Raw genomic sequence first — 19,939 nt, forward strand, 5'->3', positions numbered from 1 at the left:
GTTGTTCTGCAGCCCTTGCCTAGTAATGTTAGGAGGCATTATGAGTCTGATTTACTGTGTGACAACGTACTAGAGGTGTCTACTGAATAAAATGTCAGAGGTAGTGTTTTTTCAAAGAGGGTGTCTCCAGCTGTTGCAAAGCTACAACTCCTAGCATGCCCGGACAGCCGAAGGCTGTCCGGGCATGCTAGGAGATGTAGCTTTGCAACAGCTGGAGGCACCCTAGTTGGGAAACACTGGTCTGCCTTACAACGAGCTATGAACAATGGGAGGAAAGGAGCAGGAATAGCAGAAGTTTGCTAAACAAATGTATTTGTAAAACCATTATACATCACCTGACCAGCAAGTTTAACTACATGAGCCAATATGGGTAGCCGATATTATTTTGTGCCCACCACATACTGCCAAGTTGAGCATGACCTGATCTATACAAACCATGTAGACGCTCTGGGTACCTGTGTCCATGCTTTGGTTAAGTTGCTGATCGCTAGTTTCGCCATCTTCACTAATGTATCCCGGAGGTGGAGTTTCTGCGGAAATAGAACAATTAGCAACTGACTAAACAAAGCTATATTTTTTTATAAATGTGAATAACCCTCGCCAATAAAAAAAAAAAAAAAAAAAAAATTAAGCCCCACATTTCATATTTTAAGATTTACATTTTTTTTTTTTAAATAAAGAAACAAAACAAACATATTTGGTATCACTGTGTGTCCTGTACATAAAAACATAAGAAATGTATAGTGGGTCAGTATATGGTAGTTTTCAAACATTTTTTTTATTTTATTTTTTTAAGTTTGACTTTGTTTAAAAGCAGTACAATAATAGAAACAGATGTAAACATGGGCATTGTTTTAATTGTATTGACCCAAAGAATAAAGAGAATATGGCAATGTTACCACCATAAAGTGCACAGCGTAAAAACGAAAAAAAAAAAAAAAATAATTATATATATATATATATATATATATATATATATATATATATATATATATATATATATATATATATATACATATATACACATATATATACACATATATATACACATATATATACACACATATATACATATATATATACATATATATATATATACATACATATATACACATATATATATATATAATTGTTTTATTTTTCATCCCAACAAATAATATTTTTCGGGTTGCACCATACATTTTATGGTTAAAAAACAAAAACAAACAAAAAAACATTACAAAGTATAATTGGTCGTGCAAAAAACAAGCCTCATATGGGTGTGTGGATGGAGAAGTAATAGCGTTATGGCTCTTAGATGGCGGAGGAGGAAAAAAAGAAAAGAAAATGCAAGCAATTAAAATAGGCTGAGTCCTAAAGGGGTTAAAGCGTACCCGTCAGATCACACCCCCCCCCTCCCCCAAAAAAAAAAATAAATAAGAATAAAAAAAAATTATATGTTGCTCAGTATCTCATCCTGATCATGTACATATCTTTTTTTTTTTTTATGTGTCTATGACCTATATTTCTCTCAGAATTAGCATTATTTCTGCAGGGGGGCGGGTCCCTTTCTTAGGTGGTAACCACTCCCCCTCCCTCACTCTCCTCAGTCACTGGTCTGGGGAGTTAGCATCTGTAACCCTTTCCTTTCTGGTTCTATGCTATACACATACATACATACACACACACACACACACACACACACACACACACACACTGTGTGCTTACAGCTTTTGCAAAACTACAGCTCCCAGCATGCCCACACATGCTTTGAGTTGTAGTTTTGCAACAGCTGGAGGCATATGATTGGTAAAACTCAGATTTACAGCAGTGTTGCTGCAGGCTGTGTTCCTACTGTTGCAAAACTACAACTCCCAGCATGCCCACACATCATTTGGCTGTGCAGGCATGCTGGGAGTTGTAGTTTTGCAACAGCTGGAGGCATATGATTGTAGTCCTCCTGTAATAGATACACCCACACTGATTTCATTTATTCATACGCATTCACATTACCTAGACAACAGATTCACACACATACACATATATCCACACACACATATATACATGCAGGGACACTTTTTAAACAAAAAATCTTCCATTCAGCCGCCATCTTCAGTCACCAGCTTCTTTCATCATCTGCTCACAGGCAGCAGTGTACTCCTGCCCCTCCCCCCTTCTCCTCACACAGGAGACTGAAGAAAACACAGACAGTGAGGGAGCCAATCACAGCAGCTTTAGATTTGCAGAACTGTCAATCATGAAGTGGGTCCACGATATAGGTGATGACGAGTGGACACAGCCAGGCTGGTATGTATCCCAGGAGGCAGGTTTTTTTTTACTGGCATTTTCAGTATGAAATACTGAATTTTTTTTTTATGAAAGCAATTGCAAAACCTATTCATTTTTCATGCTTTACAACATATCAAAAGTATTTATATCTGACAGTGCCCATTTAAGGTTAATTGGAAAGAGCCGCAACAAACCAGCAGCATTTCAAGCCCTGTATCAATATATCATTAGGGTTAATTCACACACACACACACACAGGATCTGCTGCATATTTTGTGCAGCTGATTAGGTTACCCATTAACTTCAATGGGAAGCAAAATCAGCTGCACAAAATATGCAGCAGATCCTGTATGTGTGAACGTACCCTTAATGCAGTGTTTCCCAACCAGGGTGCCTCCAGCTGTTGCAAAACTACAACTCTCAGCATGCCCGGACAGCCAAAGGCTGTCCGAGCATGCTGGGAGTTGTAGTTTTGCAGCAGCTGGAGGCCCCCTGGTTGGGAAACACTGCCCTAAGGGTGCATTCTCACACACACACACACACACACAAGATCTGCAGCTGTAGATGTTACAGGCCAATCACTTTATTGACTTCTGAATCCAAGAGACATAATTGCCTTGTAAAATGAGCAACTGCTGATCCTGTGTGAGAATACTTAATAATCCACTGTAGGTTTTCCGCCTTTGGGAAAATCCTAGAATAATTTTCTGCAGCCTCATTGAAGTCAATGGGTAGCAACATAATCCACTTGCGGATTCTCAAAAGGTTAATCCTTAGGGCCTATCACAATACGTAAATTTATCCAGGCAGAGATCTTGAGGGTGGCCGGTGTCAATTAAATTAGTCGGCGCAAAGACTGACTACTTTGCCAGACCCCATAGTTGGCAATGTATTCCGTTCTGTATTCTGCTGAACGTGTTCATTCTCTCAATGGATGAATTCCAGTGGCATAAAGCTCTGTAGTGTGCACTCTACACCAGAATTTCCATGTGGAATTTATCTGCTTGGAAACTCTAAAGTGTGTACAGTGATCCCTTTACCTACAATGGCCTCAACATACAATAGATTCAACATACAATGGTCTTTTCTGGACCATTGTAAGTTGAAACCAGACTCAACATACAATGTACAGACAGTCAAGAACTGCGGAACATGTCAATGGCTGGAAGAACCGACCAATCAGAATGGGCAATTTACTGGTAAAACACCTGTATTACTGAAGCGTATGCACTGACTGATGTCTGGTACCGCCCCCTACAGTACAGGGAGGAACTACAAGTTCTGTACTACTCTTTACCTGTACCAGGGTTACCAGCTCCTTTGGACACCAGGTAAGGACGACTCCACGTTACTTTTTTAGGATATTGCATGTACTGTACAGGACCCCGAAGAAGCTCCTGTCCTCTACATAGACCAGTGTTTCCCAAGCAGGGTGCCCCCAGCTGTTGCAAAACTACAACTCCCAGCATGCCCTGACAGCCTTTGGCTGTCCGGGCATGCTGGGAGTTGTAGTTTTGCAACAGCTGGAGGCTCCCTGCTTGGGAAACACTGACATAGACAGTGATTTACAGCTCCCAGCTGATCTTTATTACTTTTATATGTAAGGACTTGCTTTATCTATATTAGTTATCTACTTATTTTTCTTTAATCCTCACTTTTTCCTATTTTTGGATGACATTTTGGTGGCTGCAGAACCAATTACCAGGTTTCCATAGAGTTATGGTCTCAACATACAATGGTTTCAACATACAATGGTCGTCCTGGAACCGATTAATATCGTAACTTGAGGGACCACTGTATATGGACCCTTAGAGAGAAAAAAATAATCTGTGTTCTTTTTACCTAAACACTTTGTTTTCCTATGGCACTTGGACATACAATCCTTTTAAACTTGGATCAGTGCTTCCCAGCCTGTGGTACAGACTTAGATACCAGACTGAGATACTTCTGCAATGCAGTGCATTGGGCTTGTCAGTATTTTACTGACTTAAGTCTTTAATACATAAGAGACATGAAGACCTTAGTTAGGACTTCAGCTGTTATGACAACCCATTAACCCCTTCATGACCCGGGTTTTTTCCGATTTTGCACTTTCGTTTTTTCCTCCTTAAAAATCATAACTTTCAATTTTGCACCTAAAAATCCATATGATGGCTTATTTTTTGCCCCACCAATTCTACTTTGTAATGACATCAGTCATTTTACCCAAAAATCCACGGCGAAATGGGAAAAAAAAAAACGTGCAACAAAATTGAAGAAAAAAAAAACCCATTTTGTAATTTTTGGGGGCTTCCGTTTCTACGCAGTGCGTTTTTCGGTAAAAATGACATATTCTGTAGGTCCATACGATTAAAATGATACCCTACTTATATAGGTTTGATTTTGTCGCACTTCTGGAAAAAATCATAACTACATGCAGGAAAATTAATACGTTTAAAATTGTCATCTTCTGACCCCTATAACTTTTTATTTTTCCACGTATGGGGCGATATGAGAGCTCATTTTTTGTGCTGTGATCGGAAGTTTTTGTCGGTACCATTTTTCTATTGATTGGACTTTTTGATTGCTTTTTATTAATTTTTTCGTGATATAAAAAGTGACCAAAAATACGCTATTTTGGACTTTTTTTTACGCGTACGCCATTGATCGTGCGGTTTAATTAACTATATATTTTTATAATTCGGACATTTCCGCACGCGGTGATACCACATATGTTTATTTTTATTATTTTATTCAAACTTATTAGGAAAGGGGTTAAATTATCTTTATTAACTTTTTTTTTCCGCAATGTTATAGCCCCATAGGGGACTATAACATGCAGTCCATTGATCTCTCATACTGTTCACTGCTATGCCATAGCATAGCACTGATCAATGATTCTGCCGCTTGACTGCTCATACCGGGATCTCAGGCACTGAGCAGTCATTCGGTGATCGGACACTGAAGAGGAAGGTAAGGCACCTCCTCGTGTCCTCCAGCTGTTCAGGACACCGCAATTTCGCTGCAGAGGTCCCGAGCAGCCCACTGAGTTAAACTGTCACTTATTAGCTTTCACTATAGACGCGGCGATCAACTTTGAACGCCGCGTCTAAAGAGTTAATAGTGCACGGCACCGCGATCAGTGTCGCGTGCTATTAGCGACGCCGTTGCTAGGTGCCGGGCCCGAGCCGCTATAACGCGGGGCCCCGTCCTGGGCTGGGAAGGGGTTTAAGGGGTATCCCAGGAAAAAAAAATGTTTATATCAACTTGTTTCAGAACGTTAAACAGATTTGTAAATTATTTCTATTAAAAAAAATCTTAATCCTTCCAGTACTCATCAGCTACTGAAGTTGTGTAGTTCTTTTCTGTCTGACCACAGTGCTCTCTGCTGACACCTCTGCTTGTCTCAGGAACTGTCCAGAGTAGGAGCAAATCCCCATAGCAAACCTCTAACGCTTCAGACAGTTTCTGAGACAGACAGAGGTGTCAGCAGTGAGCACTGATGTCAGAAAGAAAAGAACTCAACTTCAGCAGCTGATAACTACTGGAAGGATGATTTTTTTTTTTTATAAAAGTAATTTACAAATCTGTTTAACTTTCTGGAGCCAGTTGATAAAAAATAAAAGTTTTTTCCTGGAATACCCCTTTGAATCCTTGCATCTGTAAAACCAGTAAGGCGATTCGCTTGCTATTGAACGCAACATCTAATAGGTTATACGGCCAGAATTAAGAGTTATCTGAGCCCAGTTGTTACAGTTTACACCTCTTCCCACACAGTAGTGTGGGAACTAAACACTCCCCAAAAATTATTATTAAAAGGAAGGGGTAGGAATAGGTTAAAAGTACTGCGATCGAACTGTACATTGAAAACAAACTCATGAGCTCACCAGGTATATAGTTGCTCTGGGGTTCGATTCCTGCTGGAAAGTTAGTGTTCTCCGGAATGGAATGCGTGTAGTCATCGAGCGGAGGAAGTTCTGTTAATATCTCTGTGTGCCGTGGGACCAGTACAGGCGGTAAGACTACAGGAGGAGGAGGAGGAGGAGATTCAGTTACAATGTACAAGGAGGGTGCACCTTCTGTACATAGCAATAATAGAAAACATCACCCAACCTTATGAAACAGAGCACCGCATAACACAAACGCTGCCCATACATATAGTTTATGAGCAGAAAACATGAAGGGTTTGCGGACCCGAACAGTCATGTCCATGGTGGGGGGGTTGTTTATACAGTTGGGTCACAAGAAGAGCACTTAAAGGGGTACTCCGCCCCTAGACAGAAATGCAGCAGCATGGAGTCACGATAAGACATCTTATCCCCTATCCTTTGGATAGGACATAAGATGTCTAGATGCAGAGTACCCCTTCTTTAAGGCAGTGTTTTCCAACCAGGGTGCCTCTAGATGTGACAAAACTACAACTCCCAGAATGCTGGGACAGGAGTTGTATTTGTGTCACATCTAGAGGCACCCTGGTTGGAAAACACTGCCTTAAAGGATATCTCAGGGGGACGAGTTTTTAATTGAGGGGGGTCCGAGCGCTGGACCAAAACCTCCCACCCCGCAATCTCCTGTATGGAGCCCCAGCTCTCCCCTGGAACGCCACGTCATGACCCCCTCCTGAAGCTGGGGCCGCCACGCCCCCTCCACACATCTCTATGGGTGAGCCAAAGATAGCCAAACTGCTCTCCCATAAAGATATATGGAAGGGACGTGGCAGCCCCAGCTTTGGGCAGGGGTCGTGACTGAATTTTCTTCTGTGCAAATTCAGCAGTGTGCACGATGCAGCAGAATCCCATTGAACACCGTATGAGGCTACGGCAGTGGAATAAAAATAAAAAAAGTCTGAGTGTGCACCCCTACAGTTTTGGTACAGCAAGCCTCAGAACAGAGTTCTAAAAAAATAAAAATAAATGTTTAGGGTGAATTGACATGTACAGTATCCTGCACATATTTAATGCTATAATAAATAATTTCGCTTCTATTATAATAAGCAGTTTCAAAAACACTTAGGATACTGTACATGCAAATACACCCTTCGGGTCTATTCACACAGCAGAATTTCCGCACATTGGCACCAATTCGGTGTCCGCATTCATTTTGGTGGTTTCTGGCTTGTGAGGATTTTGCACGGATTCCGTGAGGAATCCATGCAGAATCCCATTGAAGTCTATTGGGCTTTAATTTGATGCAGAATCCGCATGCAGAATTCCCCCGTGTGAATATACCGTTAGGGTAAAGTCACACAGAGGGCATCCGCAGAGAATGTCACTCTGCAGAGGTGCCAATTTTAGTCACAAGAATGAACTCTAGGCTGCGGCTGGGTAGCTCTGCTTGTCCGCTCATAGCGGCGTATTTACCGATGCGCATCTGCTACAAGCAGGCAACGTGTCTACAGAGGGAAATCTGTAGCTATGAGCAGATACACAGAACTACCCAGCCGCAACAGGTAGCTGGTTCTTGCGTTGGCGCACTGCAACGTAAAATACGCTGAGGGTGCGCTACATGTGACAATACCCATAGGGTGTATTCACCTGTACAATATTCTCGGCATATTTAATGCGCAGAATGTCAATGTAAATTAAATCAACTGAATACAGCATCAAATCTGCAGGCTCAATCATGCCCAGGATACTGTATGTGTGAATACACCCTTACAGTGGATTAGGATGGTTTTCAGCAGCGGTCATTTTTGGGAACATTTCGGGGAAGTTATTATTTTACGTTTAATTGTTGAAAATGATCAAACACAAGCGTAAAGACTTACCTGGAGTCTCCACCCTCTGATAGTGATAAGGGTTGACACAAACTTCGTCTTTCTTAAGATTAAAAGCATATTCACAATTTTCGATGGCCTTCAGTTCATGATGACTATGGAGATCTGGCCAGCGCCAGAGACGACAGTAAATAACATGTGGTAACCCTTTGCGGTGAGACACTTGAAGGCGGCCATCTAGAGACCTGGGCAAAGCAAGAATGGATATTAGGGAGAGAAAAAAAAAATAAACGTTAAATTATTCAATGACATTACATGTACAAAACACTGAAGCAAGAGGAGAAGATGGAAGAATACGGCAGAAAGCACACAGAGAAAGCAGGAGCTACTTCAGCATTCACCGAGACGAGGAGATACAGGGCTGTGGATGTATGTACCCGCCACTGACACACAGCACATACACCTGGCAAAAAGACAATTAGTTGAGAGGTAGAGAAATAAAATGAAGATACACTCGAGAGACTGTAGCAGCTGAGTTTATAACCAAGCGTAGAGAGAAGCTGCAGCAAAACGGATGCTAGATCATCATGCAAACACAAAGACAGCAACAGCAGCGCTGGAAAAAAAGAGCAAAAACATAAGCGAAAGCCATAAAAGCGAGAAACTGACATGTATCCTAATGTATACAGGAGGCGGCATATTGCACAGCAGAACCATTCTAAAAAGAAAATCAGGACTGAACCTATAGCGCCCCCTATCTGTTCTACACTAATAGTTACCCACACTCAGGAGAAGACCAACTAGTATAAAAGCAGACACTACAAGCCGCAAGATGCATTAAGGAGAAGCGTGGCAAAATAAAAGCAGTCTAAGTAACATATATTATGCCCAATTTAAAGCAGGTCCACTACTGAACATCATTTTATATATGGAATAAATCAATCTACATAAAAAGTTTAAGTCACTTTTAAATACATATATTACTTATCCTGTACTGATCCTGAGTTATATCCTGTATTATACTCCAGAGCTGCACTCACTATTCTGCTGGTGAGGTCACTGTGTACATACATTACATTACTTATCCTGTACTGATCCTGAGTTATATCCTGTATTATACTCCAGAGCTGTACTCACTATTCTGCTGGTGGGGTCACTGTGTACATATATTACTTATCCTGTACTGATCCTGAGTTATATCCTGTATTATACTCCAGAGCTGCACTCACTATTCTGCTGGTGGGGTCACTGTGTATATATATTACATTACTTATCCTGTACTGATCCTGAGTTATATCCTGTATTATACTCCAGAGCTGTACTCACTATTCTGCTGGTGAGGTCACTGTGTACATACATTACATTACTTATCCTGTACTGATCCTGAGTTATATCCTGTATTATACTCCAGAGCTGTACTCACTATTCTGCTGGTGGAGTCACTGTGTACATACATTACATTACTTATCCTGTACTGATCCTGAGTTATATCCTGTATTATACTCCAGAGCTGTACTCACTATTCTGCTGGTGGAGTCACTGTGTACATACATTACATTACTTATCCTGTACTGATCCTGAGTTATATCCTGTATTATACTCCAGAGCTGTACTCACTATTCTGCTGGTGAGGTCACTGTGTACATACATTACATTACTTATCCTGTACTGATCCTGAGTTATATCCTGTATTATACTCCAGAGCTGCACTCACTATTCTGCTGGTGAGGTCACTGTGTATATACATTACTTATACTGTACAAGTTGCGTTCTATAATGTACTTTCAAAGTGACTCAAATGTTTAAGTATCTTGTAACCTTCTACTATAAAATGATGTTTAATAGTGAACATAACTTTTGCTGCCCCCTACCGCTTGCTTTTCGCACAATAAGACCATGAAGAATAACTGCAAATGTACATACACAAATGCAGATGTAAATGGTTATGAAATGAACAAAATAAGAAATGACCAAAAAAAATAAAATAAAATAAAGCAATAAATATCTAGTATTGCTTGAAGCGTAGAACTGGAAGGTAAATTCTCTTGCTCCTCAACCAATACAAAATAGCTGAGAAAAGAACCGTGGAATGATGGGTTGAATATTAAGCTCTAGGACTATACTAGGGATCCATTTGTGCAATACTTGAGGTGAAAAGGTTTAAAATGTACATGTTGTCCAGTAGGGCAGAAGGGAATCCATTTTCCGGATAACCCTGTCAAGAAATATGCATCATCACAGAAGAATTAACCCTTTGTGACACCTGCAGTTCCCCCAGACAGGTTAACGTTTGCAACCAACAAAAGTGGCTACTTCTGCCATGACCGACCAACAGGTCCACTTCAAAATCCGATTTCGTTGGTCAAAACATCAGCTAAAAAAGGTAAAAAACAAACAAAAGAAAACACGAAGATAAAAATAATAAAATAAAAATTAACATCCAGAATGTATTTTGTAAACTGATTTCAGAAGAAGCATACCCTGCTATACACGTCTAGAACCTCTCCCCCCTCCCAGAGCTCTATGCGACAGAGTGCAAAATATTCACCTGGTTTGTTCAGAGAAGCTGTAAAGGGCTGTGGTATCCCACTGATCTATGGTATTTGGTGTACTCAGTCCCCAAATTTCAGAGCAAGTGCTGTGCAATAAATCGAAAAAACAAAAATTGATGTGAACAATGGAAGCATGGTTACTTGATATACCATGAGGTCAAAACATGGAGAAAATGTACAGAACACTTCCTTCACATATAAAGATACAGAAGAATGGCATCGTTAGTGTAAAGGAAGGGGTTAAATGGAAGAAGTGATCGGAGGTAGAAGCTATGACAATGTGGAAAGCTGAAAACACACAGAATAGCGGAGACTGGATGGAGATCACAACGCAGCTTGGAGGACTTTACACAACCCCCCCCCCCCCCCATCCGAAAGTGAGCGGAACATGATTGACACACAAGTCATGGCATCAAGTAACAACAATGGGAACGGCACAGAGCGACTGATGGTACTGCAGAAGGATTGCATCATTGACTACACAGTATCAGACCTTGCATACCGGTTATCATAATGGAACGTACAAGTATATCAAATTATTTACACCTGCCAACCCCCTGACTAACTGCAGAAACAAATAAAAAATACACAGCAGCTGCTGCCTATAAACAAAACTCCGTACATAGTATAGTGGTGGTGCCAGGGTACTGAGGCTCCCACACAATTTAAGCTGGAGGCTTCCAGCACCGCAACTGTGCAAAACAGTGCCAGGTTATGACACCTCACCGATCAGTTATAGTCTCTTCTATGCCTCTGGTGCCTCTGGCTGTCGGTTTGTGTGCGGAATTACAACATGTCTCCATTCACTTCAATGGAACTGAGCTGCAATACCACACACAACCTTAAGGACAGGAATGACGCTGTTTTTGGATAAACGAGCCCTGGTTTCCTGGATAACCCCTTTAAAAGGGGTACTCCACTGGAAACCATTTTCTTTTAAATCAACTGGTGCCAGAAAGTTAAACAGATTTGTAAATTACTTCTATTAAAAAATTCCAATCCTTCCAGTACTTACTGGACTCCTATTTACCCACACTATAACCCAGTGTATTGGGTTTAGCGTGGATGAATGGGCTGACAGTTCCTTTAATTATTTTATTTATACAGGTGACCTGTGTACTTGGTGTGGACATTGTCTTAACCCCCTTAAGGATGCAGCTTTTTTTTTTCCTCGGAAGGGGGTGTGAAGCCCCCCCCCCCCCCCCCCAAATAGACTTGCATCGTCACGAGGGGGCCTGGCCATCCCCCACAGTGTGCAGTGTTCAGAATTATATATTCCGAATGCAGCTGGTACTCCACTGGAAAACATTAATATACATTTTTTTAAATCAACTGGTGCCAGAAAATTAAACAAATATTTGTAAATCCTTTCTATTTAAAAATCTTAATCCTTCCATTACTTATCAACTGATGTATACTACAGAGGACATTTTTTTTCTTTTTGAATTTCCTTTCTGTCTGACCACAGTGCTCTCTGCTGACACCTCTGTCCATGTCAGGAACTGTCCAGAGTAGGAGCAAATCCCCATAGCAAACCTCTCCTGCTCCGGACAGTTCCTGAGAGGTGTCAGCAGAGAGCACTGTGGTCAGGCAGTAAGAAAATTCAAAAAGAAAAAAATTTCCTCTGTAGTATACATCAGTTGATAAGTAATGGAAGGATTAAGATTTTTAAATAGAAAGGATTTACAAATATTTGTTTAATTTTCTGGCACCAGTTGATTTAAAAAAATGTATATTAATGTTTTCCAGTGGAGTACCAGCTGCATTCGGCACATATAATTCTGAACACCGCGCACTGTGGGGGTTGGCCAGCCCCCCCCGTGATGTCAGGCCATGCCACCTTGATGAGAGTCTATTTGGGGGGGGGGGGGGGTAAACAGGAGTCCAACGAGGGGTCACTTACTTAAATATGTCCAGCAGGTCCTGCGATACGTCCCCCAGAAGATCCTCTGCTAAATTCAGGGAAAAGCGCACAGTGGGTGGGGCTCTACCTACATATTCATTGCGACTCAACATCCTAGGGAAGTGGAGTCACAGACAATGAATATGTAAAATTGAGTGGGTGGAGCCCCACCCACTGTGCGCGATTCACTAAATTTAGAGGATAGGACATACTGGACACATTTAAAGAGTACCTGTCATGACCTTGTAAAAATGTTTAATCCTCCCAGGTCACTGCCCCATCATAATAAACCACCTTCTGCCTTTATTTTTATTGTAAGTTTTCTACCTTGATATTGCTCTGTATTTTCTGCTCAGTCAGATTCAGACTGGGAAGGGGTGTTCCCCAGCAGGCGTGACATCATCTGAAGCTATACAGGGGAGAACTTCCCCCCTCACTCTGCTAAACACAGCCCAGAGCAGTTCAGTGTGAGATGAGCTATGATTGGTTAAGGCTGCACACATCCCCCTCAGCACCCCAGACTGCATTTCCTGATTTTGGACTTCTACCAGGCCAGCAGGAGACCAAAGTATGTGCAAGAGATGGGGGGGGGGGGGGGGAAATGTGCTCTGAACAACTAGGGAGACACCTAGTGGCAGCTTTTTAAAACACAAAGAAAATTAGAAAGATTTTTTATTCATTTTTTATAAAGGAGTACAATAGCAAAAATTTGTTTTAATGACAGTTCCCCACACTATAATCCAGTGTATTGGGTTTAGTGTGGGTGAACAGGCTGACCGTTCCTTTAAATAAATAAAATAAATCAAATGAATAGAGGAAGTGCATCCATAAGGCTAAAAGATTGAGCAATCAGCGTTTCCTTTCACTTGTGGTTTCCTCCATTAGAAAAGTGAATATCTGTGAGTAAGGGCTGTGTCAGCCGGAAGACGTAAGCGGCTCCTCCTGATGTCAGTGTCTTTAATCTGAATGCACAAACTACAAGGTCTTATTTGGTCCCACGAGCGCTGATGTCTCCTCTCCTGTTACCACGTAGCCCAAGTCTAAGTATAATCTTCTTCTATATCCGGTGGCCTAGATTAAATAGGATGCATCCTATATAAACTCCACGCACGTATCCAATGGGTAAGGGAGACCCGTACAGTCCGTGCAGCAGACACAGGCCGGCCTATTTCTCTTATCTAGAGAGGAGCGAGCTTACAGTAAATTCGATTCGTCACGAACTTCTCGGCTCGGCAGTTGATGACTTATCCTGCATAAATTAGTTAAGCTTTCAGGTGCTCTCGTGGGCTGGAAAAGGTGGATACATTCCTAGGAGACTCTTTCCTAGGACTGTATCCACCTTTTCCAGCCCACCAGAGCACCTGAAAGCTGAACTAATTTATGCAGGATAAGTCATCAACTGCCGAGCCGAGAAGTTTGTGACGAATCACATTTACTGTAAGTTCGCTCATCTCTAATCACAAGGGATAAAGAGCCAAAAGTTGAAGGCTAATGGCGCCTCCGTTCTTTTACACAAACTTGCTAACTTATAGTACATAAAAATGATAAGAAAAAAAAGCTCCAAATCAGTGGTCTCCAAAATGTGGACCTGCAGATGTTGTAAATCTACAGCTGGAGGACTGCAGGTTGGACACCCTTGCTCTAGAGCAGCCTTTCCCAAACACTGTCCCTCCAGCTGTTGCAAAACTACAACTCCCAGCATGCCCGGACAGCCAAAGGCTGTCCGGGCATGCTGGGAGTTGTAGTTCTGCAAAGCAACAACTGGAGGCACACTGTTTGGGAAATACTGCTCTAGAATTTGAAGACCATTTTTCTGGTAAAACGAGCGCACTTTATTCTTTTTGGAGCTTTTTTTGTTCTGTAAAAAAAAAAAAAAAAAACAGCAAAGAAAGGATAAAGAAAAATGACATTTGTTTAATAAATACAAAACACACTATATATATATATATATATAACACATATATACATATATACATATATATACATATATACATATACACATACATATACACAATATATATCATGCCTTTTGGTTTACAGCTGTCCTAAATTATTATTATTATTATTTTTTTAATACAACACTATAAAAAGAACAAGATTATTTTTTTTACGTAGATCGGCTGTATTAGTCCTCAAGGTGCTCTGACCTTTTCGGCCAAAATGGAGCCCTAAATGGGTTGAAGCAAATCCGACGCCGCTGGGTCCCAAAGGATCATGACTTATCATGGAAACTCTGGAGGAGGCAGACAGGCACCTTGCAAAGTTAGTGCATTATTAAACGCTGGCCAGCGTTTGGAAGTAAATGTCCCAAACGCTGTTTTCGCACTGTGGGGGGGGGGGGGGGGGTCGGCCACGCCCCTAGTGACATCACGGCCATGCCCCATCAATGCACATCTATGGGAGGGGGCATGTCGGCTGTTTTGCCCCCTCCCATAGACTTGCATTGAGGGTGTGTGGCCATGATGTAACAAGGGCGTGGCCAACCCCCGCAGCGTGAAATAGCGTTCAGAACATTTACTTACGAACGCTGGCCAGTGGAGTACCCCTTTAACCATGCCCAACAAGCCCCCTATGGTACTGCGTAAATCATCCACAGCAGAGTGCACTTTCACCATCAGGCTAGAATTCCACTGAGGCTTTTGCCCTGCGATTTTTTTGGCTTAAAAACGCCAGAAAAACTGCCACTGTTTTTCCCTGCATTTTGGCATTTTTACCTTTGTGAGGAATTTGCCTTTTTTTGGCCCCTTTGGCGTTTTTTTTGTACAAAAATAGTTGGGTACCAAAAAAAAAAAATTAAAAAATTAAAAGGATGCAGTAGGGATGTTAAAAAAAATGTATTTAACTAAAAATTTATTTTTTTTGTAAAGAAATTTTAATAAATAAAAAGTGTGTGTGTGTGTTTAACTTTTTTTTTATTAAATTTTTTTTTTTTTTTTTTTTTTAGGTAGTACTACTACTCCCAGAATGGAACACACTGTTCCATGATGGGAGTAGTAGTACCTGTAATAATAGACAGATCGCCTCGGGAGTCACTACTGACACCCGATGCGATCGCCCATAATATAGCCCATGTCTGCACTGTACTCCGGCCAGTGATGTGAAAAGAACATCGCTGATTCATATTTCCCACCCAGAGTGGTGATTGGCCGGATGGTTGCAGCCAATCACAGCTCTGAGGGAAATATGAATCAGTGATCTTCTATTCACATCACTGGCCGGAGTACAGAGCAGACATGGGGAGTGCTGTATACAGTCGCTCCATCTCTGCAATAGACAGGACGATCGCAGCGGGTGTCAGGAGTGACATCTGCTGTGATGTGTCCTTAACTGCAAGTAGTCCAATCCCAACATGGAGCGCACTCTGCTTCATGCTGGGAGCTGTAGTACCTGCATTAATAGACCGATTGCACCTAACTTCTGACACCTGTTGGGATTGGTCTATTAATGCAGGTACTACAGCCCCCAGCATGAAGCAGAGTGTGCTCCATGTTGGGAGTAGTAGTACTTTTAGTTAAGAACACATAACAGTGGGTATCACTACTGACACCCACTGTGATCCTCCGGTATAATGTATAGATGCGGCCGCTCTTCTATGGTCCCCTGTGCTGCCGTATATATACACCTATTCATATATCCCACAGAGAGTTGTGATTGGCTGGAACTATCTGACCAATCACAGCTCTCTGCTGGAAATATGAATAGTTGTATATACACGTCAGTGCAGGGGACCATAGAAGAGCGGCCGCATCTATAAATTATACAGAAGGATCGCAATAGGCGATCTGTCTATTAGTACAGGTACTACTCCCATCATGGAACAGTGTGTTCCATGTTGGGATTAGTAGTACTACCTAAAAATATTTAAAAAAAAAAAAAAAAAAAAAAAAAAGTGAAAAACACACACACTACATTTTTATTATTGTCGACTATATTTTTAGTGCTTTACCCGCCCACATAAATTGATCCCTGTTTAAAAATTTTGAAATAAAAAACATAAGTTTCGTTAGATACAATTTTTTCTTTCACTACTGTCTCTTTTTATATTTTTTTTTTTTTTTTTTTAATGTTGCTAAATTCGAAAAAAGAATAAAAACCGCCTGCAAAAAACGCAAGAGTTAAAACAAACAGAATTTTTCTTGGCGTTTTTGCTCTCCCATAGACTTCTATGGGAGGAAAACGCCACGATTTCAGGGCAAAAAACGCCAAACTAAGTTTTGTCGGGCGTTTTGAAAATCCAGCCTCTGAGCCCAAAATTGCTCAAAAATGCCAAAAAGATTATAAAAAAAGGCCAAACTGAAAAACGCCAAGTGGATCTGGCATTTTGCAGTTTACTATTGACTTGCAGCTAACATCTGGACGCAGCGTTTTTTGCTGAAAAAACGCAGTGTGGGAAAATTGGCGTTTTTCACTGCGTTTTTGCAAAAAAAAAAAAAAACCTTACTGGAATTCCAGCCTCACTCTCAGGGCATAGCAGCGAGTAGAGAGGAGATCTTCTTGGCGTAAAAGAAAAAGAACCAAGGTTATTAGAAGTACCCGATTACTAACAATAAAAAAGAAAAAAGTCTTGTATTGCCTAGTAGGGGCACAGACCAATGGCGTGAAAGTCCATGCAGCTGGAAGTTGTTCTTTATGTTAGATCTATGTCCGTTCGGTCTAAGGTGGAGAGGTTGTTTGTTGCATTTGCACTCAATCAGGTAGATGATAAAGTTTGATTCACAAGTCAGACGTTCTTTGATTCGGAAAGATTCTCCTGTTTTGAGCTGGAAAAAGTGGTGGCTCCATGTCTGATGGTAGAGGACCACAGACATCTTGTTTTTTGCATTTGGCCTTTTCTTTGTTGTGATGAAGGCTTTTTAAGTTCTCCTGGGTAGCGTTTTAATTTGCTTGGGGTAATGATCCCTCGAAGAGTAGGCGCTCATCTGAATGTTACACCTGGTTGAGAGAGTAGCATGTCTTTCAGATAGGTGTCAGACAGTAAGTCATAGTAGAGAGGAGTAGGTGCTGCCCTCTGATTGGGCAGAGAAGTAAGGCAAATGAAGTCCATATCACAGAACCAGATACGGGTCACAGAACCAGATACAGGGCAAAAAATTAGCCGACTGAAGTCATTGACTCCAAATGAAGTCAAATGAAAAAGATGCGGGATGGATCCGATCCCCGTATTGAAGAATCGTGGTGTGAATGCAGCCTCCAAGAGCGTAATGCAAATAAAAATACACTTATAAGGCTTTGTTCACATCTTTTCAAGCTTGATAAACCTGGTGCATGTGAAGACTGTGGTCTTCGCTTTGGTCAACATTGATGCCTTTTTGCCTCATTTAGGCCACACAACTTTTGTCTAAACCAACAAAAAAATAGATGTAGTAGGTAAGTACTGTAAAAAAGGTTTTTACTGCAAACTGTGCCAGAAACCTAGTGTCCGTGGGGCCCTACTTAATATCTTAAAAAAAAAAAAAAACATATACAAAAAAAACACCACCACACTTGTGGCACACCGATTAGTCGTCCATCTTTTGGACAGTCTTGTGTATGGTCTGCTCAGTGCTTTGAACAGCAGTGGAAAGAACATCATAGATTACGACTTCAGGGGTGTGGAAATAAAATAAAAAATAAAAAAAACTACTTGTCCAAGGGACTAAAGCAGAAAACAATCTACTTGTCCCTCAAGAAAATCCACTTGTCCTGGTAGATAAAATAATTTCAACCAAAATAGTACGATCCACCCCACTAGACCACCAGGGATGGATATAAGATCCCTTTAGACACTGCTGTCAACTTAGACAGCGGTGATCTAATGGTTTAATAGCGGCCCCGGTGATCGCAGCATGCCAGGCTATTAGCGGTGGGAGAGCTGTAGCTCCTTTTACACCCGAGGCAACCACAGAAAATTGTGCCCCCCCCCCCCATCTGACCCCTATAAACACCAATTTTTCCATATAGAGGGATGAGGGTAATCTTGTGTGACAAGATCTGTTATTATCGGAACTTTTAGTAGGAAAGGGGCTTATTCACATATATACTTGATAGTCTTGATAGGGACTTTTATATGGAGTCTTTTGCTTGGAAAACACCGAACACCGCTGTGTTACTGGTGGGGGGGGGGGGGGGGTTCTGCTTCTCCAGTTTATGTGCTGCCTTTTATTTACTCTAATTTTTGTGTCAGAAAATGCTGGAAGTTGCATTTAGTTACTAGATAACTACAACACCCAGCATGCCCTGATACAGCATGTTGCACTGTATAGTAGGACAGTAAGGTTATTGTGTAACATGCTGGGAGTTGTAGTTTTGGTTTGTGTCAGCGGCAGAGCTGTGTCAAGGAATACTGGGAATTAGAGTTAGTAACAACAACTCCCAGCATGCCCTGATGCAGCCTATGGCTCTGCAGCTGACCCGAACCAAAACTACAACTCCCAGCATGTTACACTTTATAGTTCTACAGATTAGGTTATGGTGCAACTAGCTGGGAGTTGTAGTTTTGGTTCGGGCGTGGTTGCGTGCATCCGTGGGGCTCTTGGTTGGTGGGTGAGTATGAAGGGGGCGGGATTCTGGGGGTGCAATTTAGTGCGGGGGCCAGAAACCACTAATAATAAATAAAAAAAATTAGCACAACTGGCAGCAGCACTTGTCAGTCCGCCCCTGTACAAAACATACATGCATACACATATACATATCATACATACACCGGCCACTGCCCCCTATATTATACATAGACACGACACATCATACATAGACACATCATACATAGTCACATCATACATACATACACCCGCCGCTGCTTCCCCCCATTACAGTTTGGCTCTGAGCAGCGGCCCCCGGCTACTGAAATCAGCTGGGGGCTGCCACCACCACCTCCATATACCCTGAGCGCCGGTGTGAGGTGCAGACTTGCATCGGCTCCTGCGCCTCACTCCGGCATTAAAGAAAAATAAGGGAGACGTCTGTCTGTCCCTGCTAGCCCGATACACGGCTAAATCTATATAAAAAAAAAAAAAAATTCACCTGCCCGGCGCCCAAACTACTTGTCCCGGGCGTCGGGCGATAGGATTTCCACATCCCTGGACTTGTACTGTGAATTCAATTCATCGGTTCAATATTAATAAAAAAGCCTGTGTTTAGGGGACAGGTGACCGCGAAGACGAAACAGTCTGAGATAACGCAACGTAGCCATGGAACTTTATAATACTTTCCGTGCTTTCTCCTGCTGGAGCAGAGCTCTGACCTCTGGAATTTTTATCAAAATATTTTAGAGGCCGCAAAGCAAACAAAGATAATTTAATAGACGTTATTACGAAACGTAGGACGCACGAGGAGACAGTCAGCACACACTGCAGTTTATCGGAGACCGGCCAAAGGTAATAAAACTAACAACACTAAATTATATTATTTATCAGATTATGTTGCGTGGAGAGATTCGCTCAGACATTGATGATCCAATCCTTCACTCTTCGGCTGGCCAAGCCAATAGACAGGTCATTGGGGTATCCTACAATTACATTTGTTTGGGGAAAGGTGTTTGACCCC

General features: G+C 41.6%; 1 protein-coding gene across 3 annotated transcripts in view; it reads right to left on the bottom strand.

Moving 5' to 3' along the window:
• The window catches only part of SMAD2 (SMAD family member 2), a 70,033-nt gene that overhangs the window by 12,465 nt on the left and 37,629 nt on the right, over window positions 1–19,939 (bottom strand). For 2 of the 3 annotated variants that reach the window (XM_056543695.1, XM_056543702.1), the window contains 4 exons: window positions 10,512–10,601; window positions 8,015–8,208; window positions 6,135–6,269; window positions 456–530 (listed from right to left, as the gene is read on the bottom strand). In XM_056543695.1, the coding sequence (XP_056399670.1) occupies window positions 456–530; window positions 6,135–6,269; window positions 8,015–8,208; window positions 10,512–10,601 (494 nt within the window). The remainder of the gene's footprint in view (window positions 1–455; window positions 531–6,134; window positions 6,270–8,014; window positions 8,209–10,511; window positions 10,602–19,939) is intronic. The other variant, XM_056543713.1, reaches the window with a different exon arrangement.

This window comes from Hyla sarda, chromosome 1 (assembly GCF_029499605.1).
Source record: "Hyla sarda isolate aHylSar1 chromosome 1, aHylSar1.hap1, whole genome shotgun sequence".
NCBI classification, from domain to species: Eukaryota; Metazoa; Chordata; class Amphibia; order Anura; family Hylidae; genus Hyla; species Hyla sarda.